Source organism: Orussus abietinus, unplaced genomic scaffold (assembly GCF_000612105.2).
Source record: "Orussus abietinus isolate OABI.00-Male unplaced genomic scaffold, Oabi_2.0 scaffold217, whole genome shotgun sequence".
Lineage (NCBI taxonomy): Eukaryota > Metazoa > Arthropoda > Insecta > Hymenoptera > Orussidae > Orussus > Orussus abietinus.
In genome coordinates this window covers 131,391-147,673 of record NW_019394360.1, presented here as the reverse complement: position 1 = coordinate 147,673, position 16,283 = coordinate 131,391, and the positions used below count along the sequence as shown (strand labels likewise).

Sequence of the window (16,283 nt, the reverse complement as noted above, 5' to 3'; positions counted from 1 at the left end):
TCATAAATTGGCGTATTAGAAAGCGCGGACGTATAAAAAATAAGATTTTCGTAGGAGCACATCTTGTTTCCTTTGCATCTTGCTTCTGTATGGAAGTGGTAGTTCTTTATATTATTATACTCACGGTTATATTTAGTTATACTCCTTCATGTGTGCGACTAGAAATCCCGGTCGTGCATAACCTCTTTAATGATGTATAATGAATTTTGAAAAACTTTTGGGAATTATATGAAAACGAGGTTCTCTTGAAAGGAAGAAAATGAGTAACTATGACTGTATGTTAAATTGATTCGGACTTTGTAAAAGAAATTCGTGTGTATGTTTTTCAAAATAGAACGTACGATAACGTATAATGAAACTGGTGTCAAAAAACATCGAAAAGGGTGGAGAAGGGTGAGTGGAATATTTCTATACAGTTCGATGAATCGGTAGTCTATTTTCCGTTTTCTTTTGCAGGAGTGTGTCCCTCGTTCCGGAAGATGCGGAAGACATGTGGCATGCTTATAACTTAATCACAGAGGGTGATTATGTTACATGTTCTACTTTTAGGTAAATGTTTTCAATGAGAAGCTTATCTGTAGTCTTGATTAAGTCATTCACGTTTGTCATTTATTTTATTTCATCGTAGAAAAGTACAATCGGAGTCCGCAACAGGAAGTTCGGTTAGCCAGAAAGTGCGAACGACTCTTAAAATATGTGTAGAAGGTATTGACTTTGACACGCAAGCGTGCATGTTAAGGCTGAAAGGACGAAACGTGGAAGAGAACCGATATGTCAAGGCAAAGCATTAAGTGTAATTTCTTTCATGTATATATCACAGTTACCTTTTATTCTTATTTGTTGCATTTGTTTTGTAGATGGGAGCATACCACACTTTGGATGTAGAGCCAAATAGAAAGTTTATATTGACTAAATCATATTGGGATACGATCTCGGTAGAACGGGTGGATATGGCCTGTGATGCAACTCAGGTAGGAATATTGGATGCATAATATTTGTGTACATATAACGAGCATGCCGAATGTTTCCAAAGAATGGAGATACTCCGAGACTTGTTCTTATTTTTCAGAGGGCAGATGTAGCTGCTGTGGTAATGCAAGAAGGATTAGCTCACATCTGTCTCATAACTGCAAATATGACCATAGTTCGTGCTAAGTTGGAGCACGTTATTCCTCGTAAAAGGAAAGGCTACGTGTCTCAACACGAGAAGGTGAAAATTCTGAATTACTTTGATGGTAAACTACAGTGCCGGATTATCCAGTAGGCAATAGTGGAACTGGTCTATGGCATCTTTTCAGGCCCCACAACATGAAAAGGGAAGTGTTTAATTATTGTCGTGGATAAAATTGTCCCTATAAAAATTGTTGCTTGGTAAAATGAGGGAATAAAATAACATGGGAAATAATTTGCGTCTCTGACAAGTCCCTACAGGATTTAATCTGGCACTAGTGAATTATAATAATTGTGTATCACTCAAAAACAATTTTGTTTTTCAGGGTCTAGGCCGTTTCTACGAAAGTGTGATGCAAGGCATTCTTAGACACGTAAACTTTGAAATAGTTAAATGCATAATTATAGCAAGTCCAGGTTTCGTTAAAGAACAATTCATGGACTACATTATTCAGCAGGCTGTGAAGTCTGATAATAAGGTTATCTTGGAAAACAAAAGTAAATTTATGCTGGTTCATTCAAGTTCTGGATTTAAACACTCTTTGAAAGGTATATATCTTATCGTTAGCAAGTTGAGGAATGGAATCATTGAACTACACGAGGCAACGCTTTTTCTCCCTTTTATAGAAGTTTTAGCAGATCCAGCTGTGGTCAACCGTATTTCAGATACTAAAGCAACTGGAGAAGTCAGAGCATTGGAGTTGTTCTCTACTATGCTTCAAACGGATCCAGATAAAGCGTTTTATGGCAAAAATCACGTAGAAAAGGCTTGCAATGCTCAAGCCATCGAAACTTTACTCATATCGGATAAGTTATTTAGGTAAGGCTAACTAGTGTGACAAAAAGAAAGTTTAAAAATGTAATTCCATAAGTATTGTTATCGACTTTGTTATTAACAGGTGTCAAGATGTGACAGTACGGAAAGAGTACGTCAATCTGGTCGAAAGTGTCAGAGAATCTGGTGGTGACGTTAAAATCTTTTCCAGCATGCACGTATCCGGTGAACGTACGTTAAATATATATTCCAAGCTGTCTAAGAACAATCGTTGCATGTATTCTGTACAATAAGCGTAATGGTTTTCAGATTTGGATAGGTTGAGCGGAGTGGCAGCAATATTACGATTCCCAATGCCGGAGTTAGATAGCGAAATTGAAGGAAGTGAATCTGAAGGGGATGACTGACGTCATTTCCGTTTTATCAGCAACAACTTCGTATTTTTATGTTACGCGCAAGGACAATTGTTGCATTGTATATAAATTGTTTTATATATAAAACTGATTTTATTATTTATACAGAGTGCTGGTTGTAGGATGTGGAATTAACGGCATCGATAATAAAGCACGCTTAATCAATCCAAAAATTAACAATATAACGGTACTTGAAATTAGAGTCCTAAACGAGGTAAGTTACGTTAGGAACGATGAGAAATTCCTGTTAAGTTATCGATAATTTCTCCAGAACTTTTTTTCTTTATAAATTATGAGAATTTAAATATTTGTGACGGAAGTCGAACAATTTAGAATACCGTAGAAATGGAACATTATAGAGTCGATGGGAAAATATGGGAAATACTTTCATCAACGATTGCAAGAGAATGCTGGCTTGTCCTACGGCTAACACGTGTATTTAGAGCAAAACTTTAGTTACAGTTAAACGTCACAGATGGCGACGTTGGTCCTAAACAGTCATTAGAATAATGAATTCCCGGAGTTTCGGTAGTTTTACATCGATCTCTTCATCAATACATTACCGAAATGCCATATGAAACGCTTCAGTTCGTATAATTATCAACGTGGACTGTAAAAGACTTCAACATAAATATAAATATCGATAATGTGAAGCGCCAGCTTATGTTACACCACTTGAGTATTCAAAATGACGTTACCGCCAAACAGGGTATAGATGGATTTTAATTTCTCGACCTCGATAAAATTTCTCAGTGGCTTAACGTCATCTTAAAATCGAAGAAATTGAAACGAATGTTGTTAGTTCCATCCATGCACTTTGTAAATAGAGTCGGCGCAAGATAGCGCTATCCTCGGCGATTACTTTAGTTCGCACGTCGCCGCAGTCGCGAGCCAGCGCTACAGTCGTTTCGACTGCCACGTAATGTTGTGACTCGTTTACGTAGAATACGTTTCTCGTTTCCTGAGTAGTAGTAGATTCAATTGGGGAGGCCGAATTTTCAGGGATGAGATGCTCGAGCTAAGGAACGTGAAACAATAGGGGCGGGCGACCTGAGCGCATTATCTGGAGGCGACGGGGCACGTTAATTGAGGGACACGACCGAGCGAGGTAAAACGAGATCGTTTGCACTCTTCTAATGAGGGGGACCTTTTTGCCTGGGGACGTCTCGATGACGTTTCGACTTTGCGGACCTGAGGCCGCGCGTGCGTATGTAAACGCGTGTGTGTCCAGGCCGACGGGAGAGGCTCTCCTCGTGGATATTTTTATTAATCTCTGTAAATCTCTTGCCCGCAGATGCATGCTCTAAGTGTACCCTAAGTGCTGCGCTGTTTGGTCCTTCTTACATACCTATTGTCCTTATTTGCGCTGCTTAAATCTCTGCACTCTCTTTTTGCAAGCGGAATTTGACCCTGGCCTTCTGAGAAAGTCTTCTCGATGATCTCGTCACTTGGAATCGAAACTTTCCCACAGGTTGGAGATCGCACTTTAGAGCGTCACGGATAATGGCTCGGTTTGCGGATGGGCACGAAGTCCTCGTACGAATTTCAATAATTTATTGGGAATCGTGCAGAACTCGTATTAAGTCGTAATGTGTGCGGTCGTCCGATCCTTGCCGTCAATGTCTTATTGTATGTTTCGGTCAGTTAAAGTCTTGAAACAAGTGTCAGCGGTAAAGTTTAATCGTTGCTTTGTTGGGGGTCTTTGTCACTTTAATTAGGAGGTAACTTTGAGATTCTTGTATTAGCTAATTATGGAAGGCTTAAACTTTATGCATGACGTTTGGTATTCGCGCAAACAGGATAGTTCTTTTTTTCCTGGTATCGCTTTATATTTATTTTTGTTAATCTGTGATTATACTTGCATAATATGCATATAATGCATATTTTAGTGCACCAATGAGATGCATGCCAAGGCTGTTTCTTGTTATCGGGAAATTCAGTACAGTTTCATGCCAAATAATAATACATACGTACTTATTATAATTTCACTTTGTATTTGTACCATCATAGAGTCTGACGATTCTTTTCATTCTCTTCAGAAAATCCACAGAAATTGCATTTTTTACAGAGCAAAGGGATGATTTTTGTCAGAATTAAGTATTTTCTTGCTTGTAATTTGGGAACGGTAATGTGATAAAATTGTTTCAGCCGTCACCAAAGGGAGCTAAATGCTTCGATCTAGCGGCAACCAGTTTCAAGGGCCCGTCGATACCAGTGGGCCTACAAAGAGCGGTCAGCTGGCTATGGTCAATGGGCAGGCAGGACCGCCACCACATATTCAGAATGGGATACAACCAGGACGTCTCGATCCTCTTGGTAAGATGTATTTCCAATATAGATATAGCGAAAGCAAAACATTGGATGCTTTTTAAATGAGAGGTGAACAAAAGTATAGTTTATTGTTCATAGATCCTGACAAGCAGGGGACAATTTCACAAGGAATATTAAACTAGATATACGTTTGAATGCAGACTTCGTTACATGTCTAGAAAGTATGAATTTTCTTTGTACTCAATGCCAAGGCTTTCTTGCAAGAGTTGCCAAGATAGTGTTTAATATTGGCAGCATAAAACGCAATTGAGAATTTTGGGGGTTTCGGTTGGGACGATAGTGAAGAGTAAGATATTAATTTGGGCAAATTAAAAATGATGGGTTGATATTTTCTGTGATGGTTATAGTATGTAATTTGGAAGTGCCTTGTTTATGGATCCGTTTAAAACATATCATTGAATTTGCGACTTTCATATTTGAAGTTTCATTGTCTGAGTTAGTAAATTTAATAGTGGGAGAATAGGGTACAATTAAATTCATGTGGATTCCAGGTACATCGTCGTCTCAGCCAACAAGAAAGCCATCAAGAGAAGCTTCCAGGGACTCGTCACCAACTCAATTCATCAATGGCCGCTACAGACCTGGAATGCCACTCTCGGGGTAAAGTCTGAAAATTAGTATTGTCCATCAACATCTAACATAGCGTTATTCTTTTTAAAGAATCGGGTCTTTAGATATGTAATCTGTATTCCAAAACAGTCTCATTTGTCCAACTTTTTAGTAACAACTGAGCATACCTTTACCGAATACAGTTTTTAAGTATCGTTAATACTTATATGTATGATTTCTTTTTATTCTATTTGTCACTTTTCTCAATTTCATTTACCCTTTATGTTTGTGGTAATTGTTCTTTAATAGAACAATCACCTGGACTGCGTGAAAAGAAATGATAACTGAAAATGTAACCATCTGTTACTTTTACACAGGTCCCCGATGACTCCTGCCGATGATCAACGAATTAGCGATCAAAATGTAGCATTAAAAACAACTCAAATGCAATCACAGGGATCGTCAGCAATGTCAACCACCAGTGCATCCAATGATTCGGCTATCAATTCTGCAAATGTTACTGGATCGGTACCAAGTTTTATAGTACCAGGAGCACCACCAATAGACCCTCATTCCAGGTTCGAATAATTATTATATATTCTGTAAATAAATCCTTGCTTTAAAGGCGTACATCAAAGTTACGTGATAGTACTGCTTTAGAGGAAGTAATAAATACTTCGGTGCAGCATTTTAAAGAAATGGTTCTTTAAGAAATGGTTCTTTAAGAAATACAGCGTAGGCTTGTTTTATCGCAATTATGGGAAGCAATGAGAATTAGTAATTCCAATTCCAGGCAAGCTACTGTCCCGCCAGTTCCAACGATCAGCAGTCGCATGCCAACGATAAATACAAATCATGGCAGCAAAGAGGATTTTTTAGCGAGCCCCAGAAATTACGTGTCAAGTTCAGGTGTTGGCCCTTCGAAGCCAGAACTCGCGAGACCCGTTCAAACATTTCCACCAACGAGTTACGGAGCTTCTGGGACTGGGTATCAACAAACGAGTGGACTCGTAAGCTCTAACATCACTCAAGCTGTGTCACACAACGCCGATAGGTCGAGCAATCTAAGTCAGGCTACTTCGTTGACGAAGAATCCAAGCCAACCGAGTCAGAATGTGAATCAAATGCAAGGCCCCCAAAATTTGCCACCCTCGAATTTAATGCACGGACCGCCAAGGAGTCAACCGCAAACCACATTTACGCCATTGCCTGGGGAAGCATCGACAGACTCTCGCGTACCTCGGTTCGGAGGACTACAAACAGGGAAAGTAAGCGATGTTCTTTATTGAACGAAAACATTACTCTCTAGGGAATGAGAAATTGAACTTTCTCGTCAAGTTAAATTATTCATTAACAATCTTTCTTCCAATGCCTTTAAGCGAATTTTTAAACAATTGAGATCTCATGGGTCTCGGAATCTTGCTCTGCGAACTCTTTGACTTCTCCGATATGTACAGATGACTCTTTCATATCACCTTGAGGTCCCGATAAAGGGCGGTCCTTTTTAAAGCAAGATTCTTTTTAGATTCATCCAGAACATTTTTCTGATAATGTACTCTCATTTCTAGAACGCCTTCCCGGCTCCTCGGAGTGTACCAGATGGACCACCGAGAGACTCGCAAGGTTTTTTCCCGAATCCTCCCAATGTTAACCGGTATCCAGTTCCGGAGCAACAACCGACATCGGATCAAATGCCTCGTGCCGAATCGCAAGCTCCAGCTCAGGCCATGTCGCAAAGTCAATACCAGGTTCGACCGCCCGTCCAACAAAATGTATTTGGGCCTCGGTCGAATCCAACAACCTCCGAGCCGCCCCGAGAACAGAATCCAAATTCGTCGACTGCGCAACAAACTCTAACCACTCAAAGGAAGTATCCTCAAAGCCCGTACCTTGCACAATTGCCACCGACGCAGATGCCGCCTACGTCAGGGCCGACAATGGGACCCAGGCAATTTCCAGGAACAAATGTTCCGCGACAAATGACGGTGAGCGCCATCTAGCAGTCGTGCCCGTAATTGTGGAGGTGGCCCGAGTAATTTTTTCTTTCGTCGAAAAACTTCACATTGTCATTTACATGTATGCAACACGTGATATGAGGCGAGGATAATGATGAGGCGAGGATAATGATGTTTCTTTTTATATTTTTTTTAGTTAGACCAGCTTCATAATTATCGGCACAATTGGTCGCATTCGATTTCCTGGCGCGTGATGCGTCAGAAATTAATCTACTAACACATTCCGTGAATATTTAGTTTCTTCCTATGCCAGTTTTTGAGGAAATGTGTCGGTAGTTTTGAAAAATACCAGCTGGGAATTTCAAGGTATTTCCTCGCTTCTGATGTCGTAATTCAAGATGGCCGACTAAGGGCAAAGAATTCAGAAGTCTCCATAGAAGCCTAGGAGGATACGGACGTTCGATGCTCGATAAATAGTACAATGGTGGACATGAATGCCTCCCCTGCAGATACGGCATCGCCTGTGCAGGATGGGAGGGCATTGATGTCTCCCAGTGTACATTGGCGGGCATGAATGCCTCCCCTGCAGATACGGCATCGCCTGTGCAGGATGGGAGGGCATTGATGTCTCCCAGTGTACTTTAGCCAACGGATGGCGGGTCTCGGAGTGAAAATTTAGTTGATTCGGAAATCACAGATGGCGCAGGGGCTTCCTATGCAGTCAATTGGGCCTCGAAAAGCATGAATCCAGAGGATTTCTGGAGTTTTACTTCGATTTCTTTATAATTATTGTATGAAAACGACAGATGGAGTATGCCATTTAGTACAATACTCAATATAATTCGACAGTTGTCAATATAAAAACGAACGTCGGCAACGTAGGTCATCAGAAAAATCTCTACCGACGTGAACCAAGTTCCTCGACGTATTTCACTTCACCTTAAGCGTTAGAATCATTTGATTTTGGTATGCGATGCAAACAATTAAACATACACTTCCTTGAGTGTGATGGTTGTGATTGTTTTTCATTTATTGTTATAATTATCCTTTCACAGAGTCCGCAGGATCCACGTTCAATGTATACCGATCAAATGTCAAACGTACCATTGGATTCAACGGCGAGGAGGTATCCCGGCACTTATCCAGATCACATGAATCAACTAAGCGGTCAAATTAGTAATATGAATGTCACGCAAGCTGGCTTTGACAAATTATGGGTGAGCTGGAACTTAGAGGCCATTTGAAAGACTTTGCAATCGTAGATTCAAGATGAAACAAAGGAAAAAACTAAACTGCACTTGGCATGATATGCGTATTTTAATGTGCTATCTTTAGTAGTACACTGTTTCTGGTTATGCAATTAATTTTAATAGCAAAAATTACTGTCTCTTCAGGGGGTCGAGACGGTTGATTTACTGTACTGCAGGAATGTTTTGCCACCTGGAAGAGTAGAACCTCCTAAAATCAGGTTGCTTCAGGAGTGCTTAGAAGGCGTTAATTGCAGTCCTGAGTAAGTTCACTTTTGGAACGCTTCCTTCGAACTCCACAAATGTAACGGTGCTACTTATATCGCTAACTTTGACGCCTGTACTTTAACATTTCCACGTTCTGTTAAACAGGATTTTCAGGTGCACATTGACAAAGTTTCCTGAAACGAACTCCTTGTTGCAAAAGTCAAGACTGCCTCTAGGAGTATTAATACACCCGTTCAAAGATTTGATCGTAAGTTTCGGTGACGATTTTCAAGGGAGATCGATTATTCCTTCTCTTTTGTAATTTGTTGATGTATGTATAGTAATATTTCTTTTTTTGTTCTTACAGCATCTGCCCGTTATTCAATGCAGCACGATAGTAAGATGTCGGGCCTGTAGAACCTATATAAATCCATTTGTTTACTTCGTAGACTCGAAGAGGTGGAAGTGCAATCTGTGCTTCAGGGTGAACGAACGTTAGTTTCGGATTTGTAGTTTAACACGATGCTTCTATTGCAGCTTTTGAAGTGCTTGTTAATTATTTAATTAATTGCAGTTCCCGAGGAATTCCAATTTGACCCTGTCACCAAATCGTATGGTGATCCTTCGCGAAGACCAGAGGTTAAAACTAGTACCATCGAATTCATAGCACCTAGTGAATATATGGTAATAATTCAAACTATTTAGTGGCTTTAAGTATTACTTATTAAGATTCATTGTAAAAAGAAGTGACTCCGTAAAACTTGGATTGATAGGACTGTCGAAACGTAATCAGTGTACATTGTTTAATTTTTCTTTTATACAGCTTCGACCACCCCAACCAGCGGTCTATCTTTTCGTTTTGGATATTTCAAGGCTCGCTGTAGAGAGTGGATACCTTGGCATTGTTTGCAACACGATAGCTGAAGAATTGTCCAAATTGCCGGGAGACGGTAGGACGCAAATTGGATTTTTGGCAATAGACTCTGCTATCCACTTTTTCAGCATGCCGGATAACGTTTCTCAACCACATGAAATGATCATGCTGGACGTAGATGGTGAGATGATTTCTTTATCAACATAGTACTCATTGAGATGGTGAAATTTCTATATCTAGGTAACGTTGAATTCCCATTTTAAGTAACGTTTTAACGGTGCCCTTTTGCAGATGTATTCCTTCCCTGTCCGGATAATCTTATAGTCAACCTGAAGGAAAGAGAGGAATTAGTAAGGGAACTTTTGGCTCAGTTGCCACAAAAGTACCAAGGTACCCACGACACGAATAGTGCCCTCGGTGCTGGTCTGCAAGCTGCATTTAAACTCATGGTACTTAATTTCACATTGATTATATATAAGTTTCATTTCCATCATGCAATTAGCAAGGGTATCGTTTCCATCCTCTCTCTTTTTTTCCACCATAAATGGTCAGAATAAGTTGCAAGTAAAAATTTACTCCCTCTATTGGCATACATTTAAACTTATTCGCACCATCGTTGTGCCTTAGGAGATTTCCAAGACTTTTTGTTTTAATAATTATGCGATCGAGTGTTATACCGTTTTGTTGGAGTAAACGTAACGATGAAGTACATTGTCTCGTTTCTCTAGTCACCAACTGGTGGGCGAATAACCGTGTTTCAAACGTGTCTGCCTAACTTGGGCCCGGGTTCTTTGCAACCCAGGGAAGACCCTAATAATCGAGCTGGCAAGGATGTTCCCCATCTGAACCCAGCGACAGATTTCTACAAGCGCCTCGCACTCGATTGTAGTGGGCAACAAGTGGCTGTGGATTTGTTCTTGCTCAACAGTCAGTACTGTGATCTGGCTACCTTGTGTAAGTACAACCTTTAATAGCTTAAGGTGTTATGAAAATGGTATCTTAAATAGTTCGAGCCAGGTCCTGAAACTCTTTATTTTCGATTATAAACCTTGAGAAAGCATGGAACATATAAAAGTCGCACGGGTCTCCATATTCACGTACATCCTGTTTGGAGAAATGTTTCGTAAAGGATTGACCCCTCGGAGTATATATATATGAGGACACTTTCATAACACCTTAACACGTTGACTGCCGCGCCACCCATATTCGGGTGACATAGTAGTGAACTAAAATGCGCGTAGGAGTCAACGTGTTAATGTATTAATGTTAAGGTATTACATATGATTACATGGTGATTAATTCCATCTTATTGCAGCCGGTACGTGCAGGTTTTCCGGTGGTTGTATATATCATTTGCCTCTCTTCCGGGCGGACAAGCATCAGTGTGCGGAAAGCTTGGAGAGGATGCTGCGACGCTACCTTACCAGGAAGGTCGGATTCGAGGCTGTTATGAGGTTACGCGTAACACGTGGACTCAGCATTCACACCTTCCACGGGAACTTCTTCGTCAGGGCCACCGATCTGCTGAATTTGCCGAACATAAACCCGGACGCAGGATTCGGCATGCAGATTTCAATCGATGAGAGTCTCTCCGACATCCAGAACGTTTGTTTCCAAGCGGCCCTACTTTACACGTCCAGCAAAGGTAAAGGTTGAAGGTTCATCCGAAGGTTGATTCCAAACCTGATGTACAGAAGGTCGTATCTTCGACTCGTTCTGCGCCTTCCAAAACGCCGCCTTATGGATATGTATTAAGATGATGTGAAAGGCGCTGAGAAAATTAGTCGGTCGGTAAATTAAAATTCATCTATCCCTTCTTGGTGGTAACGCCATTTTGAATACTCAAGTGGGAACATAAGCTGGGGCGTCCCGTTACCGACATTTATTATTTTTTAGCGTCATTGGTTGGTTACCAGACATGACGGCCTTTTGGAAGTATACTAGGGATAGCTTATCAAAAGGGCTGCGCCGTGACACGCCTTGTCTCTTATAGCATGCCTTAAATTAATAAACTTATTTATTCTTCCAGGTGAGCGACGTATCAGGGTGCATACTCTGTGCCTCCCGGTGGTCGCGAATCTTACCGACATCCTGCACTCTGCCGATCAGCAGTGCATAGTGGGCCTTCTTTCGAAAATGGGTAAGGGACGAGATCGCTCATGTTTAACCCTTTCGTTACGAGCGCCAACTATAGTCAGCACACATGCGACAACCTTTGCGTTCGAGCGCCGACTTTAGTCGGTAACAAATCTGCCATATCTGCAGCGTATCTTTTGATTGTATTGACTCGTATTGGATTAAGGGAAATTACCTTAAAATGTATGTTAACGATTTTTTATTCCAAACAGCGGTGGATAGATCACAACAGTCGTCGCTGCCCGACGCGAGGGATGCGCTCATCAACGTGGCGATCGATGTGTTGACCTCTTACAAGGTCATGCAGTCCATCGCATCCGGTGGTCTTATAGCCCCGGGAAATTTGAAACTATTACCCCTCTATATCGTTGCTCTTCTGAAATGCGTGAGTCCAATATTTAAATACCGTTTAAGGGAGTTAGGTAGTTAAATGCGTTTCTGTCAAAGTGAATTCCAAAGGGAATGGAATATCGTGGAAAAAAAAATCAGCTTATGAGGCTGATCAATTTGTTTGTGATTTTGGCGAATTTCCAAGTCCGGCATTTTCAAGCATTTTAATTCCTATTTTTTTTTTCCCCTGAAATTTTTCTCAAAACGTAAAATAGCTTCGTAAGGAAATATTTACCGTGTTTTTTAATTCTCTTTCTTGTTCACTTTGAGACGCATTTCACAATCCATAAATCCTTTCAATCGGAAGAGAAAGTAATGGCGGGATTTTCTATTTTCTAAGGATTTGTTTCTTCGTGTTTCTCTTGTAGGTTGCATTCAGGTCAGGCACGAGCACGCGACTGGACGACAGAGTGTTCGCAATGTGCCAACTGAAGACCCTGCCCTTACCGCAGCTTATTCAGATGATATATCCAGATTTGTACCCGGTGCATGCTCTGGATGATCAGAACCCGAAAGACGTCGACGGCAAGGCCTGTCCCCAACCGCCTAGATTACACTTGTCCGCTGAGAAGCTCGACTCGAGAGGCGCCTTTATCATGGACACTGGGGACAAAATATTCCTCTACGTCGGCAAGAATATTCATCCGATGTTTTGTACCAACGTGTTGGGCGTGCCAGCCTTCGCGTCGATACCCGAAGAGAGCGTAAGATTTCTCAAAAAATTCCTCATCTTTAAGGTGAAGCGAAACTCTCCTCAAAAAAGACAATTTTATTTTTTTTTAAAGTAAAGTTGGAATCGAAAATGAAGAGAGAACGAAGTTAGCTCGAACAATTTAGAATACTATGCTAATCGAATATTACAGAGTCAGATGGGAAAATATAGGAGATACTTTTATGAACGATTGGAAGAGAATGTTGGCTTGATCCGTGGATAATACTTGTTTTTATAATATATGATAACACTTTCATAATACCTTAACACGCGGAAGTACCACGAGGGTAATTGACCTTCTAATTTATGACTTTCCCTGTCTTAGTACGAACTGCCTGTTTTGGATACCGTCGAAAGCGAGAGACTGCGTAATTTCGTGTTCAGCATCCAGGAAGAGAAACCATACTACGCCTCTTTACAGATTATAAGGTAAAGTTACCTCACAAGGACGTCACGTTACGTCGCGACGCATACGTACACTTATTTCTTTGCGGATGATTATGAAAGTGGCCTGAGTAATTGTTTCTTTGTTACTGACTGGACATTATTCTAGTCTAAGTGGCTGCGGAAACAGAACATGTGATAAATTCACTGATCCGATTTTTTAGATTTAGATTCTTCATTCAGACCACTTCTATAATCATTTACTCATCCTAGCTTTCCTTAGAATAACATGAAACTGTCTATAATAGTACAAAATGAAATTCGGCAACCTGAAGACCATCCAGCGTGTATTGTCATTAGCTTTCATTTAGTTCGTCGCGTTCCCGTTGAGAATATTCGGCGGTGGCGTTCTAGGTATAATGTTGAGGCATAAGTTCCTGTGACTTTTTTTGTTCAAATCGTAGACAAAAGAAGTGGAAGAACAGGAATTTGTGCTTTAATTTAGTATGAAGGTGATAGTAATTGAACGTTTCTTTTTTATCTAATTCCAGGGAAGACAGTCATTTTAAGACACAGTTTACGGAGCGCTTAATCGAGGATCGAATCGAGTCTGCTTTAAGCTACTATGAGTTTCTGCAGCACTTGAAGTCGCAGATCAAGTAGCGGAGGCGCCTAGAAACGTGCCACAGAGCGTCCAGGAGGTCGAGAAATTAGGAAGAGGAACGCGAAGACACATTGCGGCCACCTTTTCCCGGCATTTATGGTGCACCTTCGGGATTGGCCGTTTTCGAGCGGCTCGTTGTTATCGTTGGTAGTCTTCGCAAGAACGAACTAGTACCGTGGGCGTATCATAATGCTGTTTGGATGAAAAGCTGGAAGAAATCTACGCGAACAGGACGTCGTCTACAGGAACGATTCAGCGAACGCGCATCCCTGGCCGTGCCTTCGGCTGTCGTCGAGTAGATTACATTAGGACGATGATAACGCCACGATTCGACTTGTCGTGCTCATGGCTCCCAAAATCTGTGTAGACCATTTTTCATTGGGACGTCGGTAATACCGTGATTCGATGCGTTGTACTCATTGCTCCTCAAAATCTGTGTAGATCATTTTTCATTAGGACGTCGGTAACACTAATTCGATACGTTATCGTGTTCATTGCTCCTCAAAATCTGTGCCCGGCTGTCGTCGAGTAGACTATTCTTCATTAAGACGATGATAACGCCATAATCCGATGCGTTATCGTGCTCATTGCTCTTCAAAATCCTGTGTAGACTATTTTTCATTAGGACGATGACAACGCCATCGTCCGACGCGTTATCGTACTAACAGCTTCACAAAATCTATGTCCGGCTGTCGTCGAGTAGACTATTTTTTACTAAGACGATAACGCCATGATCCGACGTGTTATCGTGTCACATTGCTCCTGAAAATCTGCGCCGTGGTGAAGTCCGTCGACACAGGGACGAAAAAATTGCGATTGTTTTCTATCCTGCGACACATTTGCTTGCCTTGCATGTCGATTATGTCTCTGTTATTTTAGCTCGCTGTGCAATTCCATTGTTACATGGTCTACCGTGAAGAGTGGTGTTCAGATCTTGCTCGACGTTTAGCTCTGTACGACGTTTGTGTTCCGGTTCAGAAATAGTCTTTCACGAGTTGCATCGAAAACCTGGAAGAGAATCAATTATAAGGACGAGTGTTCCGCAGCAAGCGCCGTTTATTGTGTCGCAGGTGTATTAATTTCTTTACACTTGGATGGGATAACTTAAGAAGAATATCTCTTAACTAAGCGACAGTATTAATTTAAGTCTAGGCTGTGTTGTGTAAATCAATTCTGTGGCTTAATAGATAATAATTGCTCTGACGTTGACTCGTCCAAGTGTAAAGACATTCGACAGTCCAATAGGTCCTTACTCGTGACTCATTAGTGTTAATAGACGTCTTTTATCTGTACCCTTTAAGTGGCTAAAAATGTCTTTTAACGCCAAAAGTGAGGTGCGAGTTTGGACTGTAGTGTACGAAGCAGTCTTTGATTCTGCCTGTTTAAATTTCAAGTGGAGGAAATTCTGCTCTGACTTCGCAATCCAAGATGGCCGACCTGGCTCTACCGTGGCCTTAAGATACACCAAAGAATTCAGAAGTCCCATAGAAGCCCAGATCCTATGTTAGCGCTTGATGCCCTAAAAGTTGGCTAACAAACCGGAAGTGGGGGTAAAAGAGAGATCGCATGTGTTAGCCAACGATATCTCACGTACGGGGTAAGATAAATAAAGAATGCAATCGCTATATATCGCCATAAGGTTAAGAGAGATGGAGAGATGATTACAGCGCCGCCACCTGGTGGCTAACGTACTATTTGTCGAGCATCGAACGTACGTATCCTTCAGGGTTTCTATGGAGACTTATGAATTCTTTGGATACACGAAAGCTTTTACCAGGGTCTGGAACAGCGAGCGGGGGTTTCTTTCGTCATTATTTTTGGGGGGAGAATTCAATGACTGTGGGCGTACTTTTCAAATATAAGGGAACGGTACCGAGATAATCTCGTTCATACGAAGGGCGACCACGCTAATCCGGAACTGCCAGGAGAGGCGCCAGAGAAAAAGCTGTTCGCGATATTTAAGATGTTGCGAAAGGCCAAGGCCTTGTTAACACTAACCCGGGAATTAAAGTTTCACTATCGCGTAGTTAAATAAATTGTCTGAAACTTTGGTCTGCAATTATTTACTCGGACCCGATTAAGAGCGAATATTCGGAAATTAGAATAAATGGTACTGTTAATTATTGGGTCGTCCAGTCAATTCCTTTTTACACTTGGACGAGTTAACATTAGACCTTTCTTCATTAAGCAACTAAGTTAAGTACAATATATTAAGGTCTGTTATGGGTCTTTGTTGTAATTATTTTGTAGGTTAATTTTGTTGCTTAATGGAGAAGAATTTGTCTAGAAGATTCTCTTATCCAAGTGTAATGAAATTAATCCAACAGTACTGTTGAATAGCTTTATCTCAGATGTTCAGATCATTCCGATTCAAATGAACAGTTAAATTCGGATTTAATGAACCTCTCTGGATTTAGAATGAGTACCGAGTGATCGGTGTAAACCGATTGTCAGCCTTAACGTCCCTCGAATCGCG

The 16,283-nt window shown here is 41.1% G+C and overlaps 2 protein-coding genes across 2 annotated transcripts; both read left to right on the top strand.

The window, feature by feature from the left end:
• Positions 1-4: 4 nt before the first annotated feature.
• LOC105702235 (protein pelota) lies at positions 5-2,519 on the top strand. Its single transcript, XM_012429638.2, has 9 exons — positions 5-393; positions 457-549; positions 629-779; positions 858-971; positions 1,070-1,210; positions 1,497-1,719; positions 1,798-1,990; positions 2,070-2,176; positions 2,255-2,519. The coding sequence occupies exons 1-9, from the start codon at positions 353-355 to the stop codon at positions 2,350-2,352; spliced, it is 1,161 nt and encodes a 386-aa protein (XP_012285061.1). The 5' UTR covers positions 5-352; the 3' UTR covers positions 2,353-2,519.
• Positions 2,520-3,285: 766 nt separating this feature from the next.
• LOC105702233 (protein transport protein Sec24A) lies at positions 3,286-15,397 on the top strand. Its single transcript, XM_012429634.2, has 20 exons — positions 3,286-3,466; positions 4,507-4,674; positions 5,181-5,289; positions 5,616-5,816; positions 6,032-6,506; positions 6,807-7,223; positions 8,249-8,410; positions 8,588-8,703; positions 8,813-8,915; positions 9,015-9,141; positions 9,222-9,331; positions 9,471-9,702; positions 9,813-9,970; positions 10,250-10,475; positions 10,837-11,166; positions 11,551-11,661; positions 11,870-12,042; positions 12,416-12,751; positions 13,085-13,188; positions 13,695-15,397. The coding sequence occupies exons 2-20, from the start codon at positions 4,527-4,529 to the stop codon at positions 13,804-13,806; spliced, it is 3,750 nt and encodes a 1,249-aa protein (XP_012285057.1). The 5' UTR covers positions 3,286-3,466; positions 4,507-4,526; the 3' UTR covers positions 13,807-15,397.
• The last annotated feature ends 886 nt before the right edge of the window (positions 15,398-16,283 follow it).

What these genes read in the sequence shown, in the direction of transcription:
- LOC105702233 (XM_012429634.2), top strand. Translation starts at nt 4,527, where the DNA reads ATGCTTCGATCTAGCGGCAACCAGTTTCAAGGGCCCGTCGATACCAGT. An exon ending in GTGCTTCAGGGTGAACGAAC is followed by an intron (nt 9,142 to 9,221) that starts GTTAGTTTCGGA and finishes AATTAATTGCAG; the next exon opens with TTCCCGAGGAATTCCAATTT. An exon ending in GATCATGCTGGACGTAGATG is followed by an intron (nt 9,703 to 9,812) that starts GTGAGATGATTT and finishes GCCCTTTTGCAG; the next exon opens with ATGTATTCCTTCCCTGTCCG.
- LOC105702235 (XM_012429638.2), top strand. Translation starts at nt 353, where the DNA reads ATGAAACTGGTGTCAAAAAACATCGAAAAGGGTGGAGAAGG. An exon ending in ATCGAAAAGGGTGGAGAAGG is followed by an intron (nt 394 to 456) that starts GTGAGTGGAATA and finishes TTTCTTTTGCAG; the next exon opens with GAGTGTGTCCCTCGTTCCGG. An exon ending in ATATCGGATAAGTTATTTAG is followed by an intron (nt 1,991 to 2,069) that starts GTAAGGCTAACT and finishes TGTTATTAACAG; the next exon opens with GTGTCAAGATGTGACAGTAC.